Source organism: Ambystoma mexicanum, chromosome 3q, assembly GCF_040938575.1.
Source record: "Ambystoma mexicanum isolate Mex_15411 chromosome 3q, UKY_AmexF1_1, whole genome shotgun sequence".
NCBI classification, from domain to species: domain Eukaryota; kingdom Metazoa; phylum Chordata; class Amphibia; order Caudata; family Ambystomatidae; genus Ambystoma; species Ambystoma mexicanum.
Window position 1 is genome coordinate 1,145,239,623 of NC_090926.1, and position 15,861 is coordinate 1,145,255,483.

The 15,861-nt window shown below is 47.1% G+C and overlaps 1 protein-coding gene across 4 annotated transcripts in view; it reads right to left on the bottom strand.

Annotated features, from left to right (window-relative positions):
• Positions 1–15,861, bottom strand: part of LOC138447689 (serine/threonine-protein kinase N1-like) — a 1,645,716-nt gene that overhangs the window by 322,776 nt on the left and 1,307,079 nt on the right. For all 4 annotated transcript variants that reach the window (XM_069603962.1, XM_069603960.1, XM_069603961.1 and 1 more), the window contains one exon: positions 13,985–14,060. In XM_069603962.1, the coding sequence (XP_069460063.1) occupies positions 13,985–14,060 (76 nt within the window). The remainder of the gene's footprint in view (positions 1–13,984; positions 14,061–15,861) is intronic.

The following is a 15,861-nucleotide window of genomic DNA, read 5'->3' on the forward strand; positions in this document are numbered from 1 at the left end:
GCAGTCAGTCCCTGACATGTGCAACTCTTTGTCATGTTGCTTGACTTTTCATGGACCCTTTTCCGTTATTTCCATTTTTTTGTCTGCATTTGTTTGCTCTACTCTCCCTCTGTTGTGTCCTGTTTACTGCTCCCAGATATACCAACCCATTCATTTTATAAAGTGCCTTGGCATAAGGTGCTATTGAAACAAATAAACAACACACTTGCACTTCAGAGTGCAGTGTTCCCAAACACCTGCTTCACACAGTGCAGTCTGCCCTCACAAATACTCTGCAGCCTAGTATGCTCCTTAAACATGTTCTCGTGAGTGCAGTCTTCTCTTCTCACACCGGCTTTACATATGCAGTATCCCCCGACCTTTTACCCTATAGATAAGATATGGCATGATATGATATGGCATTTATAACACGCCTATACACAAGTGTTTCAAGGCGCGTCAAGGCAAGGGAGGGGGAACAGAGGAAAGAGACACCGATCTTACTAGGCCAGCTGACAGATCGCGCAAGTGCAGGGAAGTTGGGGAAGGGGAAAAGTGCGGGGGGGAAAAGGAAGAGGGGGCAGTGCACTACATAGATTAACAGTAAAATAAAGACAATAAATAAAAAGTGAAGCGAGCTGGTGGCAAGTGCAAGGATAAGTGCAGACATCTGGTGTTGGGGACTGTAGAGATACAGAAACAGTCCCCGACTGCAAGGATTGCCAGGGGGACAGTGCAGGTGTGCAACTGGCGGGGAGGGGACCTGGGCCCAAGATCAGAGGGTAGCCAGGTAACTAGTGAAGTTTCAGCCAGGAGATCAGCAGGGGAGAGGAGGAGAGAAAGCAGAAGCAAAGAGGAAGGTCTTGAGGTGCTTCTGGAACCGGAGATGGTGGTTCTTAAGATTCAGCAAGGCTGGGTAGCTGTTCCAGAGGGAGGCCCCAGCAGAAGAGAGATCTACCACCAACTCGTTGCTTGGAGAAGCGACTGACCGGGAGTTGGAGGCGGATGAGCGAAGAGCTCGAGAAGGAACATATTTAGGAAGAGAGAGTTTAAAGTATTGAGGCCCCAAGCCCCAGAAGGCCTTGTGGACAATGCAGAGGGTTTGAACATAACCCTCGCCGCCACTGGGAGCCAGTGCAGAGATTTCAGTCTTGGAGGGATACAATAACTGGCCTTGAGGCCAAGGACAAGTCTTGCAGTCCTGTTTCGGATGAGTTGCAGAGAGCGGACAGTAGAGGCAGGTAGATTTAGAGAGAGGCTGTTGCAGTAATCCACCCTAGAGAGAACCAGAGCTCTGGAATCAGTGAGCTTCTGGAGGAAGGAGAGGAAAGGAAGAATACCTCTGAGGAGGTGCAGCTGGTTGTGTGACTTCTTAGAGAGATCAAGAGCTGTAAGGAGAGAAGGAAAGTGTGAAGTCAAAGATGACCCTGAGGTGTTTAGCCTCCACGGTGGTAGCATGAAGAGGGACAAGAGAGGCCCGCCAGAGAGTGACGGGAAAGGAGGGAGCAGGTGTGCCGATTAGGAGAATCTCGGTCTTATTGGCATTAAGGCAGAGATCATTGGTGGCACCCACTCCTGGATAGCCGACAGACGGTCAGAGATGAGAGAAGGAGAAGAGGTGGCAGAAGGGAGCTTGAAAATGAGTCGAGTGTCATTCGCATAGCACTGAAAGTTGGGGCAGAGAGCGGCAATGCGGTGGGCAAGAAGTGCCAGGTATTGGTTGAACAGCCAGTGAGAGAGGTTAGACCCCTGGGGAACACCACACGTAGAGATAGAGACAAAGGAGAGGAAGTACCCAAGTTGGACCTGGGAGGGTCGATCGGAACGCAAAGAAGCCAGCTTAGCCAGGGCCTGATCGGTGATACCCAGGTTATCACGGAGACAGTTGAGCAGGATTGCATGGTTGACCGTGTGAAAGGCAGAAGAGAAAGTAAGATGAGGACACAGGGTGTTGGAATCAAGGTTGGAGATCAGGTCTTCACTGATGTTTAGGAGAGCATTTTCCGTTCTTCTGGCAGATCTGAAGCCAGACTGATGGTCATGGAGACAACTCCCAGATTCAGTGCGAAGATTTAGCTGGGAGATGGGCAGCTTTTCCAGAAGTTTGTCCAGGAAAGAAGTGATGGAGATTGGGCGATAGTTAGCTGGGCAGGAAGGGTCGGCAGAGGGTTTATTAAAAAGGGGGTGCACATGGTAGTGCTTCAGGGGGGGGGAAAGGGAAGACTCAGTGACAAAGGAGTGGTTGCAGTAGGCAGCCAGAGCAGGAGCCAGGGTGTCAATGTGGTCCTTGATGGTTTTGGAGGAACAGGGGTGAACCTGTTTTGATGAGACTTTCATAGATCAGACTTGTCTAGAAACATCGTCTGGGGAGAACAGGGGAAAGGCAGAGAATGAGGGAGGAGAGGTGGCCAGAGGGAGGAAGAGCATGGAGTAGCGGAAGAGAGAAAGGACGGGATGTCCTGAGTTTTAGATATTAAATGATAAGCCAGGGCCTGTGAGGGGACAGGAGATGTAGAGACTGCAGCAGGATTGGCCAGCTCCCTGCAGATTTTAAAAGAGTTCGGCCGAGTTGTTAGATGCCGCAGAGATGCAGTCTTGGATGTGGGCTCTCTTATTGTTCCGGACAGAGTCAGCATTGCCTTTGGAGCAGGCGGCAGGACAGTTTGAGAGAGGATGTACCGGAAGCATGCCGTTTCCTCTCAGCCACCCTGCACTTGCGTTTAAGGGTGGCGAGGTCACAGTAGTATCAAGAGTTGCACTTGGCTTTGGGCTTCAAGCAGATGCTCAAGCTCATAACAGGGGCAAGAACATTGTGAATATCAGATATAGCACAGTGGAGCATGGAAAGGGCTATGTCAGGGTGTAAGTCAGCCGAGAGGGGAAGGGGGGGTGGGAGAAAATGGCAGCGAAAGCCTCAGCAGACACACGCTTCATGGGTCAGATAACCAAGAAGGTAGGTGACAGTGCTGGTGTTGGCTTGGCCTGAGGGGTAGAGAGGGTAGCTGGGAGGAAAGGAGAAAGTGATCACACCAGGAGAGAGGAGTGGTGAGAGAGATTGAAAGGGGGAGGTCTGAAGAGATCAGAAGGACCACATCGATACCCTGGTTCCTGCTCTGGCCGACTTCTGCAACCACTCCTTCCCCACTGGAGTCTTCCCTTCCCCCTCCGAAGCACTCGCTTGCGCACCCTCTTCTTAAGAAACCCTCTGCCGACCCATCCTGCTCGGCTAACTATCGCCCAATCTCCATCACTCCTTTCCTGGACAAACTCATGGAAAAGCCCCAGAGGCCACTAAACTGGACAAATAAAGAGATAAGCATCAGAAAAAGAATACAATAGGGTACGAACAGCATTCTATCATCCAATGACAAAAATGACCCTTTTGTTGTTTTGTTGTTTGCAAGTAGTTGACTTCTTAACAGCTGGCAGAACAGATTCTCATCCAATAGAACTACGTACCCATAAAAGAACAAGTTACTCACCGTAGCGACTACCGTAATACTAGTCATTAGTCCCCTTGCCTCCATATTGTATTTGCGATTCCAGCACAACAGCAGAAACCTTAAGGTGGATCTCAATTAATCAGCAACCTAAGCAAATACATGCCTGACCAAAGGGCTGCATTCTCTCTTGAACGGACATTCAGACAGTACCATTGACAGAAAGCCGACAGAGGAGCTCATATAGCTACTTTACTAATAACTTTCCACGACAGGGGACATTGAAAAGCTACTGCTGCAGTTTTTACTCTAAGTGTGCATGAATACTGTACAGGGTTAGAAATGAGAGGCGGACAGAGTGGTAGTGTTTTCAACATCACACTTCTTTATTAAAATAAAAGGGTTGGATAAAGGCCTATCTATCCCTATACTAAAGAAATGTTCCCTTTCTAGGAAACTAAAGATCAGTCTGTCTCGTCGTCAAAATTATATACACTGTCCTTGTGTCCAAAACATTAATCTGACCCTCACACTAGAAGTGAACTAAAGATATAAGGAAAGTGTCTCTGATAAAGGTTTGGTAAAAAGTGCTAAAAAACAAATGGATGAATCCAACAAAATAATCCTTGGATCCAGAGGTTGGTTTCCCTTCTCCTGGATGACTCGGGTATGATGACAAAAGTGTCTCTTTTCATACAAAGACTCCTTAAAGATGGCAAGCGTGTCTCTTAAGCAACCACTTCATAAGGATGAAGAAAGTGCCTCTTTCAAGTAATAACTTCATACGAAGAACCTCCTGGCATACTCTCCTGCTAGGAAGCCTTTAGTAAGTTAATCAGATCCCCTGGTATGCTCTCCTGCCAGGTATCTGTCGACACTGCCTTATTCCTCTGTATATTAAAAAAGCATTGCCTGGTATACTCCCCTGCCAGGTTTCAGTTTTAATTGTGTTTTGTTTTGTTCATGGAATAATCAGCATATTCAGACGATTTACTTTATGCCACAGTGGACACTGCTCTGCCACACTGCTGTTGTATCTATCATAAATGCCAATAAAGAGATTAAAAAATAATAATACTCCCCTGCCAGGAATCCCTTTCTGGGGCCTGTAAATCCCCTGGCATGCTTCTTTGCCAGTTATCCTCTCCCCAAATGGTCACGGCCTGATGTGCTTCTTTCACCAGGGCTTCTTTTAATGTTTCACTGTCTTTCAGTGAATTGTGCAACAGCTCTGAAGCTGGAAGCTAGCGCATAATGATTGTGAAAGGCTGAATGCGATGCCCAAGTGGCGGCTTTGCAGATGGCCTACCAGAGCATGTGCGGCGAAAGGCTTCCGTCATGCTTTGTGCTCTAGTTAAATGTGGACCCTGAAGGGGAAGTGGGGGTGACTTACCTTGAACGTAAGCATGGGATATGCACAAGATAATCCATCTAGCGATTGTGGTTTTAGCTGCTTGTTTGCCAGGATTTACATCTCTGAATGCGATGAGTAAACTGAGGATCTGTGAGCCCTTCGAACATCCAGGTTGTATAGGGTGCAATCAGCTTCCGATAGTGTATCTACAGAAAACCCGGGCAATGTGATGTCCTGGTTTATATCAAAATCGGTAACCACCTTAGGTAAAAAGGACATATGCGCCTGCACGACCACTTTGTTGCTATGAAAAGAAAAGGTAGTGTTGCTCCACCCATATGCTTTGAAGCTTGCTAATGCGGAGTGACAATCTTCCAAGAAACTACACTTAGGCCGATGGAAGCCACTGGTTCAAATGGCTTGTGTACAAGGTTCGTCAGAACTACATTAAGGTCCCAATTTGCAATAGGACGTTGAGTGGGAGGGAACAGGTTCATTAGTCCCCTAAAGTAGCGCTTGATCACTGGATTGTCAAATGAGACTAACCTACCTTTATTACCCAATCACTGCAAGGTATGTCCTGTATGACGATACTAGAGTATTTGTGAATCAGATTTGACAAGAAGGAAAGGATGCCATCAAAGGATGCTTGAAGAGGATCCTTCACTCCCCACAGCATGCAGCGTGTGATGAATCCTATGGAGTTATCACCAATTCCCCGGAAAGGGTCTCCTCCTGTGTGGCCAGGGGACAGCAGACGCTACCTGATCCTGACTCGGGGGTGACATTATGAGGGAGGATCGCATAGGTGGAGATGGCTGTCCGGGAGAGGTGGTGACCCCATCAGTTGAGACCAGTATTCTTCTCTTACAAGAAAAGAAAACCTCATAAATTCTATGTCCTTGATGACTTGTCATATAAACCCCTCTCCTTACAAACCTTGAAACCCCTTCCTGAAAATCACTCTAGTCGAGATAAGATTCATGCCTCACACATATGTGACACAAACCTAACATGTCCTGTTTCTAATATTTCCTTAAGTGAAAGTTCTGAAAGTGTCTCCTATTGAAGAAATCTTGGATATTATGTGAACTTCAAATCCGATAAGGCCCCAGATACTGAGAAGAGGAGTGAGGAGTTGATGGAGATTGTTGAAAGCGCCAATCTGAATGGGCGGATTAGCTGTTTTGGAGGATCACAAGTGCGTGGGACATTTAAAAATGCCCTCTGCACGCAAAATGCAGAGAGCGCAGCAGAAGGAAGAGATATGCGATGGGACAGCACCGGAGGAGATCGAGAAGGCAGACAGGTCTAGAAGTTAGCTCACCATTATCCAGGCTACTTACATGTGCAGCGGGAGACCCGGGGAGGCGATGCAGTGATCGCTGGAGAGCCATCAGAACACTGGCAGCAGCAACAGAATTACCAGAGACGCGGTCACACAGAGGCATCAGTCTTTGATCCCAGTCACAGAGAGAAGCCGGCGGGTGAGCTGGAATCTGCAAGGAGAGCCGGAGGAAGGTCTGCAGAGTAACAGAGGATGTCCCAGGGGGAAGCATCATCGCGACAACGTAACACAGATCGGGGACAAAACACCTGCGAGTCCACGCAAAAGCCATAGGGGACCCCAGTGCGTACCGACAGGCATGCAAGGCAACAAAACATATGAGAGTATTTGAAAACCAAACAAACGAAGTGCAAAAGCAGAACTTGAACATGTCTCCGTATATGGGGTGCAAATATGGGAAAAGTTGAAACAAGAATAATCCTGAGCAAGTAAATGGTAAAGAAATACGCACAGTGGCAGAAATTAGTCCCCACATATTGGAGTGTTGCTTGTGTTCGGAGCTAAGCTGCTAATCCCATGAAGGCGGTCCTCACTGTTAAAATCTTCACTCCCGGTGCGGAGCGATCCTTGAGGGCACAGTGGAGTAGTGAGTCTAACTGGATGCCGTTTCATTGAACTAGGGCAAGATCCTCCGTATTCTCGTTCTAGTCGTCGGCAGTGCCCATCTTCCCCCACACTGCACTTTCGTTAACTGAAACAACTATTGGGCTGGGAAAAGATAAAGACTGTGTGCGGTGTGTGGCTATTGGAAGCATTCTCACACAACTGGTGCTATTGGGTGGACATACCAGACTGAAAGAAATGGGTTTAATTACACCACGCACTAGACAACAGGTCCGCTGCTAGGAACCTCAGATTAGCTAGGTGTAGTAAGAAAGATAAAACCATAGGTGTGCTGCATGTAAAAAAGAGTGTACACTCTTTTATCCCTGCACCAGCTGCAGAAATTGTTCCAACAACAGCAGTATAGGGATTTTGTTGCTGGCTTTCTGGCCGAAAGCAAAATCTCCATTAAGTTGTCCGGAAGGTTCCAATCCTTAGATCTCAACCACTCAGAAACCATGAGTGAAGGTTGAGTATTTTGACATCTGGATAGAGAACCTGACACTCCTCTCACGAGAGAAGGTCCTCTTTTTGTGGAAGACGTGTTGGAGGGCAGATGGACTTGTCCAGAAGGTCCGGGTACCACATACTCCTGGCCCAATCTGCAGCAAATTAGAATCATGGATTTGCCAAACTTTCTCAACCTCCCGATCACTTGCGGAATGACGGGGACTGGAGGAAACAAGTACAGGAGTGCAAACTCCCAGTCCACTACAAAGGCGTCTCCTAGAGCTCCTCTTGGGGGAAATTCCCAGCTGAAGTACATTTCGCACTTCCGGTTGACACTGGTCGTGAACAGATCCACTTGGGGTGTTCCCCAAAGGGTTATGTCTTGAAGGACTTCCTGAGCTAGTTCCCACTCGTGGGAGACTGTGCTCTGCCTGCTCAGAGTGTCCACCGCCATTCTCCACTAGGTGAATTGCTGATAGGGAGACGCCTTCTTGAATTGAACAGAACCAGAGCTGTATTGCCTCTCTGCACAGTTGTAGTGACCCTACACCACCTCTCTTGTTGAGGTAGTACATGGCCACTGTGTTGTCCATCATTATCAGGACATTCTGTCCCTGTACAGAGGGCAGAAAGGCCTTCAGCACTAGTCTGATTGCCCTCAGCTCCAAAAGGTTGATGTGTAGTTTGAACTCCGATGGAGTCCAACGATTGCGGATTGTCAGTTCGTTGGAATATGCTCCACACCCTGTGAGTGGGGCGTCCGTAACTACTGCTATCTTCGGCCATGCTTGGAACCTGAAGGTCTGACATCCTGCCTGAGAATTGGGACCATTGAGTCCTGAGAGCCCTTTGGAGAGATCTGATTCTCAGGCGAGTCCCTGGCACCAGGAAAATACAGGATGCCATAAGGCCGAGCAACTGCAAAAAGAAATAGAAGGCCCTCCGGCAGTGGCTTTTGCATGAACTCGCAGATGTTTCGTAGTGTCCCCGACCTGTGGTACCTCACTGCGATGAAGCTCCCCCTGGGACATCCTCCATTGCTCTGCAGACCTTCCTCCGGCTCTCCTTGCAGCTGGGCACTCTGGAATTTGGTGACCATCTGCAGAATGTCCTGAGCCCTCACCTCGGGTGGCATGGCTTTTCTCAAGGATGCATCTAAGACTGCCCTGATGAATTGAAGCTTTTGAGATGGTATCATGCAAGACTTTTTGTAAGGGCAGGAAAAGCCCAGTCTGTGGAGTGTGTGGCAGGTTACACCAAGATGTTCCAGCACCTGTTCGGGAGAACAGGCCCCGATTAGCCAGACGTTGAACCCAGTCATGGAAGGCTTTGAATGACATGGGCACTTCATCAATGTACTCCGAAGTATCATCACGATCATCTGCTGTGTCATCCTCTGGCGGGCAAGGGATAAAACAGAGGTAATAGAGGATCCTTTGCGAAAGGGGTTGGAAGAGCCTGTGTGCTGGGCACTTGTGTCCTCCGATGGGGAAAGAGGCAGCAGCGGCTGAAGAGCAGGGTCTAGCACTTCCTTTCGGACAGACTTAAAATACTGCCTCATTGGCGCACAAGGTCTTGGAATTTATAAGAGTGGAAGTGCCTGGCGTAGATTTTGGGGCCCAATTGCTGATGAGCACCGAGACAGGCAGGGAGATTGGGTGACCAAGCCTTGGTGAATTGGTGGGTACCCTGATGTACCAGTAGGCAGTAGAGGCAAAAATCGAGCTGTGTCACACTCTGTGTGCTCCATCATTGCCCGGAGATGCACACTTGAGAATGGACATAATCTTGTCCAGAAACTGACGGAGAAAACACGTTGAGCCATGGCCAGTCGAGGATGAGGTATGGCTGAGTCACTGCAAAGGCCGTGTATGCCCCTAAGGAGATTTGAGGAGTCGGAACTGTGTGGGCGCTCAGGTGTTTGCTCGGCAAGCGGAATCATGAATACCTCAGAACAGTGTCCAGTACAAGGCGAAACGCCATCGGGATCAGGGTCTCTGGTACTAGCCTGGCAAACCAATAGTTGTCCCTTATTGGACAACTACTGGCTGTTTGAATGGTGCAGGTCCTTACCATGGTGGGTTTGGACTTGCTTCCAGCCCGGACTTTGGATAAGAAGGACTCCTGCATCTATTTCTTCACATCAACGTTCGAGCCAAGAATCCCTCATAGACGAACAGCTGACTAAAGATACAAAGTGGATTCCTGAAGAGGCCTGGCATACCTTCCTGCGTTTCTCCCACTGAAGCCCTGTTAAGACTACCTGATCTCCGAAGACCCTGAGCAGTGCTTCTGCTCTTGGACTAGAGGGACCAACCAGACTCCATGCCGTCACCAGACTCCAAGCCAACCCAGCCGTAATGAGGTTTTGGAAGTGTGCCCGGATCATCCGGTGGAATGACCAGCTATCTTGTGGGTTACCTCGACAGAAGCATCGCCATTCTGCAGTTGTACCCAGAATTAGTAGTTGCCAGCTTCTGGCCCAAGTCGTCTTCCCTCCAAATTTCAGCATCACAGCATCACAGGATCCTGTCCTAGAGAAGCTTCTTCAACCGTCCCTGCATGCCTACTGTTGCCGTGTTCTGTGACCATCACTGGAACCTGCCTTCTCCTGTCCTGTGAAATATCTTGAAGAGGCCTGTATCTGTGAATCTTGCATTTATTCATCGCCAGGGGTTGCATCCGGACCTGATAGAAAGAATCATTGCACATGTAGCTCCTGGGCACCGTAAGGGTCTAGAAGTAGGAGAGACTGACACACATAGGAATATTTTTGTTTATAAACTTTTATTGTGCAAAACCCTACCTATACCTATTACTAAGAGGGGTTTCCATGCCTCAACTAAATACTAAGGACTCTTTCAGGATGTCCGTCCATAAACAAATAGTTCACTGTCGTAGATGAAATAATGTGGTATTCTTCTTGATCCAGAAGAATGGCTCCCTTCTTCTGGATGATAAACCCAAGTTCGCTTTCAGTCAAAGAAAAGGGAACCTTCTTCGAAAAAGGGCAAAACCAAAAAAGTCTGAAAAGCTTTCTTGACTTGAAGTTCCATCACTGGATATGGAAAAAGAAAGTCTTGTATCTTCAACAAGGTTAGGAGAATGGCTTACTCTTCGCCTAACCTCTCTCAGGTTTCTTAACACTTTTCACAGCACCAGGATGAATGACTTCTTTCTCCTGTCTTTTTCCTTAGAGTTCACAATGTTAGCGGGAATTACTCTCTTCACAAGGTTTCTCTCACAATGTTCACAACCACTAGGATGGGACAATTACCTCCCTTCCTCTGGTCCTTCTTAGCCTTTTCATAATGCCAAGAGAATGACTACCTTCCCTTGCTTTCTCACAATGTTCACAAGGCTAGGCGTTATTAATCTCAATTAGGCTCCAGGACCACGTTTCCGCTTCCGAACAGGCTTGGAATACTCCCCTGCAAAGTACTGTATTGTAGGGCATGAGTAGCTTCTTCATTTTCACTATTTTTATTTTTGTCCTAGACCCTAGTCTCTCTTCTGCACAGACTTGGTATATTCTCCTGCCAAGTACTGCGTTTAGTTTCTTGATTGGTACTAAATCTGTTTGATATGATATGATATGGCATTTATAATGCGCCTGTACACAAGTGTTTCTAGGTGCCACAAGATAAGGGAGTGAAGACATAGTGATGAAAAGACAAATCATCCTACTAGGCCTTGTGTCATTCGGATCGTGCACCTGCCACAAAAGAAATGCAAGGAAGAGGAGAGGGGGAAGTGCGATCAGGGCAGCATGGCTCTGAGTAAATGCAGCAAGTACAAGGAGGCAGGGGGGCTATAGGGGTTACAGTTACAGCCCCCTAGATGCACGGTAGGCCAGGAGGCAGTGCAAAGGAAGACTGGTTATGGAGGAGCCCAGTACTCAGTGAAACTCTAAGGGCGCCAAGCAACCCATTTGTCGCAGCAGACAGCTAAATTAGCAAGGGAGCAAGAGAGATAAGGCAGAGGAGACAAGGAGGGTCTTGAGCTGCTTCCAGAACTTCAGGTGGTCCTGCTCATGTCTGAAAGGGGCAGGAAGGCCATTCCAGAGGGAGACAAAGGAGACTCTAATGAAGCCGAAGCAGAGGCTATTTGAGTCCCAGACGCTGGTTTCCCTTATGCAGAGACTTGGTATACTCTCCTGCCAAGTACTAGGTTTAGCTTCTTGATTAATTATACCCATACTGCATCATCGCCACTCTTATTAGCTTGCACCTGCCTGTCCCTGAGCATCGGCAGTTACCGTGAGTGTTTGTAGGGTGCTCGGACAGTGTTAGGGAGAATTCTCTGTTTAGGCTGAATTTCCTAACCTAGTGAGTCCCCCAGCAGCTTTGCTGGATTTTTAGGGTTTATTTTTTTCTCCTGCCAAGAGTGAGACTCTTTTACCCTCACTCTGGGACATGATTTGAGTGTATTCCTTTGACTCTAAATGTGTTTAATGGGCTATGGGGTCTTTTACTCCATAGGGGTTCATGTGTTTTTGTGATGTGTGTTACACAGCACCCTCAGTGCAGTAACACAGGGGTGTCATAGTGACCCCCCAGTATAGACTCCATACCCTGGGACTGACTACTGTCTCCCAGGGCATGTAAAGTCACCATTGACTTTACTAGTCTTGAATTCTGAACAGAACCAGTACAAACCATCATATTGTGGACGTACTGGATGGGGCAATTCGATTGCCCCGGGGTCTGTTAGTCGAGGGGGCACGTCTCCGTCCCCGCTGATCGAGTTTTGGCTGGTGGCAATGGATACTACTGTTTATATTCAACAGCAAATATTTCTCTATGGGATTTTCCCATTGTTCGAGGCTATCTTTATTTATTTAATTACGATAGCCTCGAACATACCGCCGGTTTATTTATTATTAATTCTCCGGTTGGTATTTTTTGCCAAAACTCGGTTCTAAAATGGCGTTCGTGTTCTCTTCTGTGACTCCAACCCAAGTCGAGCCCTTTGTTCCACTTTTTGGCGGGCTTCTCCACAGAAGCCCTCCAAAGTGGTGCCACTCTGTCTGGGGTTCTTAGGAGGGGTGGAGGGGGATTTAGGCACCCTGGACTGAGTTGCCTAGGCAACTCAAGTCGCACTCTGTCCTGATTGGCCCAAGTGGTGAGCCGGCCAGCTCACCACTTAGCATGTTTGAGTGACAGCTAGGCTGAGTGAATGGGGGTTTTCTGCATAAAAGCAGGGCTTTGGGGACTGGAACTTCAGAAGTCGCCACAGGACCTAAGAATCCGATGAGGGAGAAGCTGAGCCAACCTGCTATGACGACACCACCAGTGGAGCCCTGCTGAACCGTCTCACCACTTTTCCCAACGACAGAGGAGATCTCCCGCCGGAGTCTTCTTCCTTTGACTGGTGGGGATAACCAGTTTCACCGTCTTTTCGCCTTCCCGACGCATCTCGTGGCCGCCTTGCCTGTGCCAAGCACCCCGGCAACCGGAATACCACATTTTACCACGACCGTGAAATAAAGGGTAATACCTTTAACCGGAAAACTCTGCGGCTGATTTCTTCCCTGGCAGTGCAACGACCTTCATCTTTCCTCCAAGTCGAGATCTTCTCTCCCTCTGGACAACGCCGAGACTTGCACCCGCTGCCAGGAACAACTGCCACCGCTGGAGGATCCTTCTCACTTAAGGTACCGTGTTCTGCCTGGCTTCCTTTGCCACCGACTGTACGGGGTAGATTTAGCCCCCGGCTTTTGAACCTGGGTTAGCCTGGGACACCCTGGCTAAACTTTTCTGAGCCTCTCTAAACTCTTTTCGAACTCTCTGCAAGACTGTCAAAGCCTAGTGTAACTGTGTGATCTTGGGTGCATTTGTGCTCTGCTCTCTCTAAGAGTGGGCCCAGCCTATGGACTTTGGCTCACCAGTGACTTTTGCTCTTCTGCCTTGCTAAAAGTGTTCCTAAATCTTAGAGTGGTGTATCTTCACATATTCTGCTTTTTCCCCTCCCTTTTTCATGAACTTATTGGAGTGCCATCTATAGTTAAGCGCTCACCTCTGTCTGGAAATAAGTGGTGTTAACTAAGACTTGTCTGATAAGGAATAAGGGTTGTATATATTATAATAGTAACTGTGTTTAGAGTGTTTTACAATAAGAGTGCAGGAGTGTTTCAAACAGTGTGTGTTTAAATAAATAATGATATACTTTGATACCAAACCTCTGGTCAGTGTTTGCTTGTGCTATTGTGTCGGAGTGCCTTTTGTGTATACTTTGCATACTGCCTAATTCTTCTTGAGGGAAGTCTGACTGCTCAGCCACAGCTACCAGGTACATCTGGGTGGTACAGACTGCTACCAAGTGGGTTTACTGCTAACACCTGTAGTCCTAAATCTTTTGCTTTCTTCCTCATCTCAGTGGTCCTCACAGGGCTTGAATGATCTACTATACACAAGTATATGGAAGTGTGAGGGACTAGTGAATTGAGCCCAGGAAATGAGGGTGAGGGAGATTGGGATATATTATGGACATACAGCATTCTCCCCGAGAAGACGCCCTTCGTCCCATGACGGAATACCTCATGGGATCCTCTGGCTGAGTACCATCCCCAGCGGACTAATTCAATATCTCAGTTCGGTTTCAAAGCACGGATCAGTGATCACCAGGCCAGATTCTAGAAATCTACCTAAAAATCAGTAACAGTTTGGAGACTAGGTGCTACATGTCTTTGAATTAATCCTTCCTGCTACTAACATCTGGAAATACTTCATAATATAAGCCAAGTAAATGGTGTACAACAGACCCAGAATAGCCAGAGAGGATGTTCTCAGACACATAGTTTATACTTACTTTGCCAAAGTGTCCACGGCCCAGTACTGCAAGGAGTTTGAAATCCTGAAGAGTCAACACTGCTTTTGCCTGGTTGCTGTAAAGGAGTAGAAATATGTAGATGCCATTAAACAAAAGGCACATACCCTAGAATAATACGATGGTAATTTTTTTAAAGAGTATATTTTATTTATCTTAGCTGGATACGCAATAAGCAAATGTATCACTAATACAGAGTAGAACAAAACAGAATTAAAACTTCACAATCTGAGACGATTTACATGTCAGTTACACAAAGAAAAAACGATATCCAAATTGGCCCAAGTCTAATGACGCTTTCCCATGCCCGTGATCCAGCAATTATCCCCTCTCCAAGTCAGACGTTCTATTGTATAGTACATCTTCTCTATTTAAGGTCTATTTAGTTTGAGTGAACTGGTCCTAGCTGTCATGGACTAAAGCCTCATTGAAATCCTTTCATGGAAGAACATTTGCTTTGCACCCACTCCTCAATTTCCAGGTTCTTTGTGGAACTGCATATGAATGTGATTGTTCAGAATGTCCATGCAACCAGACGTTGAGAGCAGTAATTGACATAAAAACATTCTGCTGAGCATTTTCTTTAAAAAGAACGTTAGCAGTCTTGCAGCACTTTTGCCCCGATTACTTCTACCTACGCACCTAGTTCTTCACCATCCCTTGTTCCATTCCTACCTCAAACCTATTGCCTTATATACACAATAAGAAAAGGTCAACAAATTAGGCCTGCTAAATAACCTACTTTATTTATTTGTCTAAAGTGATAACTACAAAGTTAGCAGTTGAAAAGTAACTTATGAATATGGAAAAATGACAGAATGTGAACACACAGGGTCATAGAAATGTTCTAGTAAATCCATAATGTCTAATTATAGGCGCAATAACCCACCCCAACAGTAGTACCTGTCTATGATGGCTCAATAGAAGTGAATGACCCAGTGAGAGTCAATGCAGGTGTGCAAACATTGGCAAATGGGGCTAACAAAATGAAGCCCAAAGTGGACTGAGAAAAATGAGGGCCTCCACTGAAGAGACCCTAACTCTGAAGAGGACTCACCAGAATGGAGATTGTGGAGCGCACTCTGTTGGCGGCTGCCAGTGCATTTCCGGTTCCTGACTGGGTTGGCAAGGTTAGATACTGAAGATCCTGGACCAAAGAGAGTGGAACAAAGGCTCCAAGGTGAGACAAGGGTCAGAAATTGCAGATGCAACTGTCAGAGTGGGAGTGTGGATCAGCAGTCAGAGAGGAAAGTAGTTCTTTCCTGGATGGGCAATGTAAGCAATGATGGACTCCACAGTCAGACAAGTAGAACAAACACTTCAAGCAGAGCCCAGTGACTCCAAAGAAGAGAAGTTGTAGAAAGCATAACGTTGAATCTTATCGTTTGAATCGCCTGCAGAGTGTGATAAAAATATAGCAGCCAGTTGTCCCCTTGCTGGGCAATGTCAGCAAAATAAGAGCCTAGCCTCGAAAGCGATAAAAGTATAGCAGCCAGTTGTCCCCTTGCTGGGCAATGTCAGCAAAATAAGAGCCTAGCCTCGAAAGCGATAAAAGTATAGCAGCAAGTTGTCCCCTTGCTGGGCAATGTCAGCAAAATAAGAGCCTAGCCTCGAAAGCGAAAGACCTTGGGTGAAAACCCCAATGTGATGAAACCCCCTTTTTGTTTTTAAAAGAAACACTTTATTAAACCAAAATATCAATGACGGAAATGCAAACTTTCACCCCAGAGTCAGGACAAAGCCTGACAATAGCAATAGCAATATAGCGAGGACCAAAAGTGACCACATTCATCCTAGGAGTTCACCAGGACAAAGTGCTAAACTCTTACTTCCTTTTAGGAAGGTTTTCCAAAATCATC